Source organism: Penaeus monodon, chromosome 11 (assembly GCF_015228065.2).
Source record: "Penaeus monodon isolate SGIC_2016 chromosome 11, NSTDA_Pmon_1, whole genome shotgun sequence".
In the NCBI taxonomy this organism is placed as follows: domain Eukaryota; kingdom Metazoa; phylum Arthropoda; class Malacostraca; order Decapoda; family Penaeidae; genus Penaeus; species Penaeus monodon.
The window spans coordinates 30,340,341-30,348,643 of NC_051396.1; the positions used below are offsets into that span (position 1 = coordinate 30,340,341).

Here is an 8,303-nt window from a genome sequence, read left to right on the forward strand (position 1 = left end):
TCTCCCCTTCTCCCCTTCACCTTTCCCCTTCTCCCCTTCACCTCTCCCCTTCTCCCCTCCCCCTCTCCCCTTCTCCCCTCCCCCTCTCCCCTTCTCCTCATTCTTCCTTCTGTCCCTTCTCTTCTCCCTCTTCCCTTCTCCCTCTTCCGACCTTTCATCAGGAACGTAACACACCTGTTGTGCGACTTCACCCGAGGCTTGGGCCAGCGAGCATGTGCAGAGGTCGTGGGCTTTTCGGAAGGAATCCGGAAGTTTTGAAACTGCTTCGATACAGACAGACAGAGGAGGGAAAGATTGGGATGATTCTTACGCATTTGCGTTTGTATTCCGAAATGACAAGCCACACATACGCGGTACCAGGAATGCGCGAGTGTTTTTTCAGAGGGACACGCGCCGTCGTCGCCAGCAGTCTTGAAATGACGACCGTCTTACGCAATCGTGGCTGCGTGTCTCAGAAGCGGCGACGGCGGCGGTGGTTGCGAAACTTTGCCGGATTTATCGTTGGAAAGTGGCCACGCGACGCTGTTTGGCGAGGCGCGTGGCGCAGCCCTACCTCCTCGCGGCCGTGGTCGAGGAAGCTGCTGCGGCTGTCGGAATGCGGGGAATAAAGTTTCGTTCGTTCGGTGTTTTCTTGAAGGGGAGACTTGCTTGTGTCCTCTTAACTCTTTAAAGGAGACTTTTTTTTCTTTTGGCTCAAATAATATCTTTCTTGAACTCGGTAAGAGAGAGAAAAAAAAGTTTCTTTGCTTCAACTCTTGAAGACCTTCCTGCAGTCCGATGAAATGGTGACGGAATTCGACTTCGGACTCGGCACAGCGTTCACGTTGGTGGAGGAAGGAAGCAGCGCCGGGTCCTCCCGTGCTCTACTCTGGCGGAGCGAAGGGGCCCCTGTGCGCGACTGGATGTAATAACAGTAAAATTACAATCATTTGCGGGCCCCTCTTGACCTGGAAGAGGGGCAGAACGCGAGGCAGCCATCGGGTCCTGTCGTGGCCCCTATATATCCCGGCGGTAATGATCACTTTGGCGTGACACCTGCACGGAGGGTTACGCCTCCGCCGCACGGAGCTCCGTAATGGCTGCTCCGGGATTATGCGGTTAGAAAACTGAAAGTTGGGGGCTGGGAGCCGGGCCGGAGGATCACCTTGTTTCCGCCGTCACCTGTCCGATGCGGAACTCCTGCGCCGCGGTGGACGAGGACCCGCGGCGAGTCCTCAGTCAAGCTCTGGTTGATCCTGATTCGGGTTGTTGTTTTTGTTGTTTTTTCTCTTCTTCTTTTTCTTCTTCTCTTTTTTCTTCTTTTTCTCCTCCTCCTCCTCCTCCCCCTCCTCTCTTTCTTTCCCTCCCTCCACCCCTTTCCTTCGCCGCCTCCCTTTCGATTACAAGCCCCGTATTTATGACTTGTTTTTGTAAGCGACGTTAATTATCACACACGCCGAGGTCTCGAATTGTTTCGCTTTTCTTATTTCTTTGTTCGCGAATAGATTTTTTTTTTTTTTTTATGTTCCTGTTTTTGTGTGTGTTCTTGGGATTTGTTGTTTTATTAGTGTCGTCTATGTCATTCTCTCCCAACACAAAATTTTTACATTTGAAAAAAATCATCGCCAACATCGGGGGAAGTTCTCAGGAAATACAGGTTTACACAATACACCTTCCAAAGACTTTGACATAGGATATTAAGTTCACTCTTCCTCGCATATTTAAAAGATTAGATCAAGTTGGATTTCATTGATCAGAAGTTCATATTTCCACTTAATTATGTAGGATCTTTTTTTTTTTTTGTTTGTTTGTTTGTTTGTTTGTTTTTCCTCTATATCAATGAATATTAACTTACATGTATTTTCTATTGCCAATACGTGACTTTATTTGCTTTCAGATTTTGTCATGAAATAAAGCTTATGTATTAATAAATAATGATGTGTATGCGTGTGTGCGTACGAGTGTGCACGCGAATTATGCATATGCTAAACCCACACAAACATATATAGGTGTGCATGTACCGTAGGGATGGATAGGTGTTTTTGAACACACCCGTCTACAGCTTCAGTATAATAGCTTCTCACTACATGACTCTTGTGCCATCGAGACTAACCGCCCCTCCCCCCGCAGTGTGCATTGCGTCGGGCACGAAGGTGGCACTGTTCAACCGCCTGCGCTCCCAGACGGTGTCCACGCGGTACCTGCACGTCGAGAACGGCAACTTCCACGCCTCGTCGACGCAGTGGGGCGCCTTCACGATACACTTGCGTAAGTATTTCCTCGGCGGCTTTCGTGGGACGGCTGTTGTCGCTCCTTTTTGGGTGTTTTTTTATTTTATTATTACGTACAACTGATTGTTGTTTTCGGAGTGACTTCGATTTTTTTCTCTCTCTCTCTCTCTTTTTTGCGACTGTGACTATTTCAATGACTGGTGATTGTTTTTTTTTTTTTCTCTTCTTCAACAACCATTTCCGCAGCAGAATCTGTCACCAGTCAGTCAGCCAGCAGGGTCGTGGGAGCTGCACGTGGAAAAGGGAGGGCGTGCGTTTCATTTTTTTTCTTTTCTTTTTTGAATGATTATTACCGTCCGATCATTATTATTTTTTCCCCTCTGTTGCGCGCAGATATAAACACATAAACGGAATGATTATGCGCGCGTTACGCTGCTACGAAGGACCGCCGCCGAAATTACGTCACGTATAAATTTGCCTTTTTTTTTTTTTTTTTTTTTTTTTTTTTTTTTTTTTTTTTTTGTGTGTGTGTGTGTGTGTGTGTGTGTGTGTGTGTGTGTGTGTGTGTGTGTGTGTGTGTGTGTGTGTGTGTGTGTGTGTGTGTGTGTGTGTGTGTGTGTGCCTGCCTGTGCACGCGCGCACGTACGCACGCGTAGTTATTTTTACTTATATATATATATATATATATATATATATATATATATATATATATATATATATATATATATATATTTTTTTTTTTTTTTTTTTTTTTTTTTTTTTTTTGTGTGTGTGTGTGTGTGTGTGTGCGTCGTTTGAACTGTTGTCTTTATGATACGTGCAAGGTTGGTTCACATGAGAGCAAATCGACTGTTTCGTTTTACATGTTTGTGGTGAGAGGGGTGGGTGTTTGTTTTACTTATGATTTTGGAAAGAGAACTAGGGATGCATGGATAGAGACATGAACAGGAGATAAAGAAGAAAGGGAGAGATGGAATGAAAAAAAAAAAGAAAGAGAGGGATAGGAGAAAAGAAAAAAAAACAGACAGGGAGAGGAAAAGTGTGTGCTTGGTCGTGTTTGTGAACATGTGTGCAAGATGATTTGCAGCGAGGCGCAGGCGTAAGTGGATGCACATGCAACCGCGGTGTAGTTGTGTCTTCGCGTGTGGTTGAAAGCGCGGGGGGGGGGGATAGGGAGGGGGGAAGGAAGAGATGAGGGAGGAATAATGTTGTGGGTGGGGGTTGGGGAAGGGGTGGGGGTGGCGGAAGGGCGGGGATGGAGTGGGGGGGAGGGGAGGGGAGGGAGGAGGGGGTAACAGCTGACGGTGGGAAGGATTGAGGTGGACGCTGCCTCCTGCCAGGTGCACATCTATTATGCACCTTGCACTTTTATCTCTCGCTTGCTTGCCTTGCATCTTTCACAAATGGCTTTCCGATATTTTGGATTTTCACACGGGCATTATAGATCGTAATTTACTGAGTAAAAGAGGGACGTTATGTTTGCATTCTTTATGTCTCTCGCCGTCTTAAGATTTCAGTGTTTTCGTCTCGGGCGGTTAAAGATTGAAGAAGGTCATTTTAGCCGTTAAGAAAAAAACGCTACTTTTCCTCCATTTCGACTGCATTCTGTATGGGGGGAGCATTATTTCAATTTATTCATTTAACCGTAGAAAGTTTTTGTTTTCATTTGACTTATTTCTGTTGTTTCGTCGTGTACTGAGGTGGTGATACGTTTTCTTTCGTGCGCGTTTTGGCGTGAACTTCAGGTGTATCTCTGCGCCTCGACTCATACTTTGCGCTCCCCACATGTGAACTTTTGAATGGTGACATTTATCGATTGGTTATTTTTTAAAGACTTATTTGCTTTGTCGCCTATTAGCCTTAGAAAAAATGATAAAAAATAATCCTTATGTCTTAAGAACTGTAATAGAAAGACAATGATACAGCTAAAATCATATGATATGATAAATTGTCATTCATAATGGTTATTAAACTAAACTTGAAGAATTAAAAATCCATTCAAAAAACACTGAAATGCCACATGTATTAGTAAGCCCATTAGCATACCCCCAAGTAACGCCACGCCCACGAACAGTTCCAGAAAAGTACCACGCCCATTAACACTGTCAGAGTACCCTCAACCATTACCAATCCCAGAGAAGTGCCAGTCGCCTTGTAATGGCCTTCCCAACACCAGTCCTAGAGTAACGCCTTGACACTTCCTCTCCTCCTCCTGCAGTGGACGACAACGAGAGCGAGAGCGAAGAGTTCAGCGTGCGCGACGGGTACATCCACTACGGGTCAACGGTGAAGCTGGTGTGCGCCGCGACGGGCATGGCGCTGCCCAGACTCATCATCCGGAAGGTGGACAAGCAGACGGCCCTCATGGATGCCGACGACCCAGTCTCGCAGCTGCACAAGTGCGCCTTCTACATGAAGGACACCGAGCGCATGTACCTGTGCCTCAGTCAGGAGCGCATCATTCAGTTCCAGGTGAGAGCATGTTGGCCTGTTTTTTGTCTTTGGCTTTTGTGTTTCGTTGTTTTTATGAGTTTGGTTCTCCTCTCTTACTCCTTGGTTCATTATTTACCTGAGTTGTAACTGATACGTACATTCGCTTTCATTTGTGATAGTAGAAGGATATCACTCTCTTCACATATTTCGCAACTGGTTTGATATTTTTACGAATCAACTAACAAGACGCCTTGATTTCTCAGGCCACCCCCTGCCCCAGAGAACCCAACAAGGAGATGATCAATGACGGGGCCTCCTGGACCATCATCAGCACAGACAAGGCCGAATACCAGTTCTATGAGGGCATGGGTCCTGTCCGTGCACCTGTCACACCTGTACCTATTGTCAATTCTCTGCACGTAAGTATAAGATATTCTCTTTCTATTATTGGCAAAATCTGATCTTGTTATGACAGTCGATTTCATTTTTGGCGGAATTTTGTAATGTGAATTTTGAAAGAAAAGCAAATCAGTGTTTCCAGTCCCCTTATCATGTACTATGGTTAAATTATATAGATGCTAACATGAGGTTAGACTTCTTACAGATTCTCGACACTTCTTTGATTTTTCTTAGATACTCATTCCGAAATTTCCTGTCCGCAGCTAAATGGAGGTGGTGACGTCGCCATGTTGGAACTCACAGGCGAGAGCTTCAGCCCCAATCTGCGCGTGTGGTTCGGCGACGTCGAAGCAGAGACGATGTATCGCTGCCAGGAGTCGATGCTCTGCGTTGTACCCGACATCTCTGCCTTCCGAAGGGGGTGGCAGTGGGTCCGTCAGCCCACACAGGTGAGGGACACTCTGTTGGTGTTTGGGGTTTTGTGTGTGTGTGTGTTGTAATTTATTTTGTGCGGATATTTAGGACTGTGGATTAATTTAAGGCTTTTAAATTTTATAGATAAAATTGATTTAGGCAAACACAATTATAGGTGTTTTATTTAGTTTTGTCATTAGGAAGTATGTCCTGTATTTTTTCGGTCATTACTAGGCCAGAAACTTTTCCTTATCAAACAACATTGTTCATATTGGGAAAATAAAAGTAATTAGTTGTGTGTGTCTGTATGTGTATATGTATCTGTATGTATATATATATATATATATATATATATATATATATATATATATATATATATATATATATATATATATAATTCACACACACACACACACACACACACACACACACACACACACACACACACACACACACACACACACACACACACACACACACACACACACACACACACACACACTAAATATAAATAAATAAATAAATAAATAAATAAATAAATAAATAAATAAATAAATAAGATAATATATATATACAAAATATATATACATATATATACATATATATACATATATATACATATATATACATATATATACATATATATACATATATATACATATATATAATATATATATATATATATATATATATATATATATATATATATAATATATATAATATAATATATATATATATAATATAATATATTATATATATATATATAATATATTATATCTATATATTATTATATGTATATCGTAAGAATATATTATACATATTTATTATACATACTAGACTTTCGAATGAACTACAACAGATCTCATGCTCCTCGCAGTGCCTGTGTCTTTAGTCCGTAACGATGGCATAATCTATGCCACCAACCTTACCTTCACGTACACACCTGAGCCTGGCCCGAGGCAGCACTGTCCCCAGGCGGACGACATCATGAGACCTCCCCAGCATCGCCTGCCACCCGCCTCCCTGCACGACACACCCACCTCCGCCCACGCGCACCATCATGCCTCGCCACCAGCCAACCCCCTTGTACCTCTACAGTTCGAACCTTCACAACCACTTCATACATCTACCCAACAACAGCATCAGCAACAACAGCAACAGCAGCAGCAGCAGCAGCAACAACAACAACAACAGCAGCAACAGCAACAGCAACAGCAACAACAGCAGCAGCAGCAGCAGCAACAGCAGCAGCATCTTTAAAGGCCTTGACTCTGTCTTCCCTAAGCTTACAAAGGAAAGCCCATGAAACAGACATACTGCAAGAAAGAACTACAGGAGCAGCATGTTATGTCATGGGTGATTTTGAAATTCAGTAAAAAAAAAAAATGAAAGAAATACGGTGTTGTGTTGTTTGTTGTGTTGGGCTGTGAAATGCTCCCGAAACACATGCTTGTGCCCAGTGAAAGTGAAGTGAAATAGTGTTAATGATAAAACCCATTGCGCCGTGCTTGCTGACAGAGACAGTTTTAACACAGTACACGGTCGGACACTTGAGGGTTAACTTGATTCCTTACTCTTTCCTTGGGCGGACGCTGTAACAAGTGCTGTAATGAGCATATTGGAAAAATAAAGTTTACTCATCGTGATGTGTGTACAACATAGTTTTGGATTTGCGAAGTTTTGTATAATCACGTCTGTACATGACATTCCATTTTTAAAAAATGACCACACTCAATGTACAAAGTTAATTAGTGACTAGTGTAGGAAATTTGCAAAGAATATTTGTTTACTGAATGGGAAATGTAACTCCATGAAAACTCAAATTCAAAGGTTTTGGCTGCAACTGATATACTTCTCTAGAGGTTCCTTCTACTGTTTGTGATATTTTTGTACTCGTATGATTGAAAGTATTTTTAGATCTCAACTTTAGGTATTTGATCTATTTCTTGAGTGAATTTTTGTATTGTTTTATTTTTGTAAATATCGGATTAGATTGTATTCATTTTTTTTTCTTTTTTTTTAATTCTATATATTAATTTTAATAGCCACAAAACTCGTAGGGCTAATCGAAAGCTACACTTAAAAAGTTCAGCAGTGTACTGTTAGGTTAGTGTGGCTGTGTCTGGTCCACCTCTTCGTTATAACATACACAGTAACTCTATTATCAGACCTATTGTGAAATATGCATCACATGGTATAACTACTGTTAAATAGGACAGTTTTTTATGTATCGAAGACTATACCTATGTTAGAATTGGTATAGTGCATAAAGTATATGACGAGAGACCATGCTTTGTACATTTGTAAACATCAGGTTTTGTATTTGGGTATGTAACTACTATGTAAATAATTGCCGACAGTGTCAAAAGAAGATTTTTCAAATCCTAAATTTGGGAGAGGGAAAACCATTTCACAGTCATATAAACAAGGGTCACAGGTTCCGCGAGGTCACAGTTCACGTTAGAAAATGAGTGTAATTTTTGGTCACAAGGGGCGGGGAGTGCCACAGGTACTCTGCCCAGATGTAGCACACATTAAAGTTTGTGATAAGTGTACAGCAGTCTCTTTATGTACAGTATTTAATATTCATTCATGCAATAAAGTTCAGTTTGTAAGAAACGTTTCTTTCTTCCTTATGGTTTAATATAGGCAACACTACTAACATTTTAAAACAATTACTATTGCTCTACCAGAAGTGTACACACAGTTGCTTACACATATACATATATGTATATGTATTTGCATTTATATTATATATATATATATATATATATATATATATATATATATATATATATATATATATATATATATATATATATATCTATCTATCTATCTATCTATCTA

General features: G+C 41.5%; 1 protein-coding gene across 4 annotated transcripts in view; it reads left to right on the forward strand.

Annotated features, from left to right (window-relative positions):
- The window catches only part of LOC119578894 (recombining binding protein suppressor of hairless-like), a 164,327-nt gene extending 156,256 nt beyond the window's left edge, over positions 1 to 8,071 (forward strand). For all 4 annotated transcript variants that reach the window (XM_037926558.1, XM_037926556.1, XM_037926557.1 and 1 more), the window contains 5 exons: positions 2,110 to 2,247; positions 4,429 to 4,682; positions 4,907 to 5,062; positions 5,306 to 5,491; positions 6,333 to 8,071. In XM_037926558.1, coding sequence (XP_037782486.1) covers positions 2,110 to 2,247; positions 4,429 to 4,682; positions 4,907 to 5,062; positions 5,306 to 5,491; positions 6,333 to 6,716 — 1,118 coding nt within the window. In that variant the 3' untranslated portion in view covers positions 6,717 to 8,071. The remainder of the gene's footprint in view (positions 1 to 2,109; positions 2,248 to 4,428; positions 4,683 to 4,906; positions 5,063 to 5,305; positions 5,492 to 6,332) is intronic.
- The last annotated feature ends 232 nt before the right edge of the window (positions 8,072 to 8,303 follow it).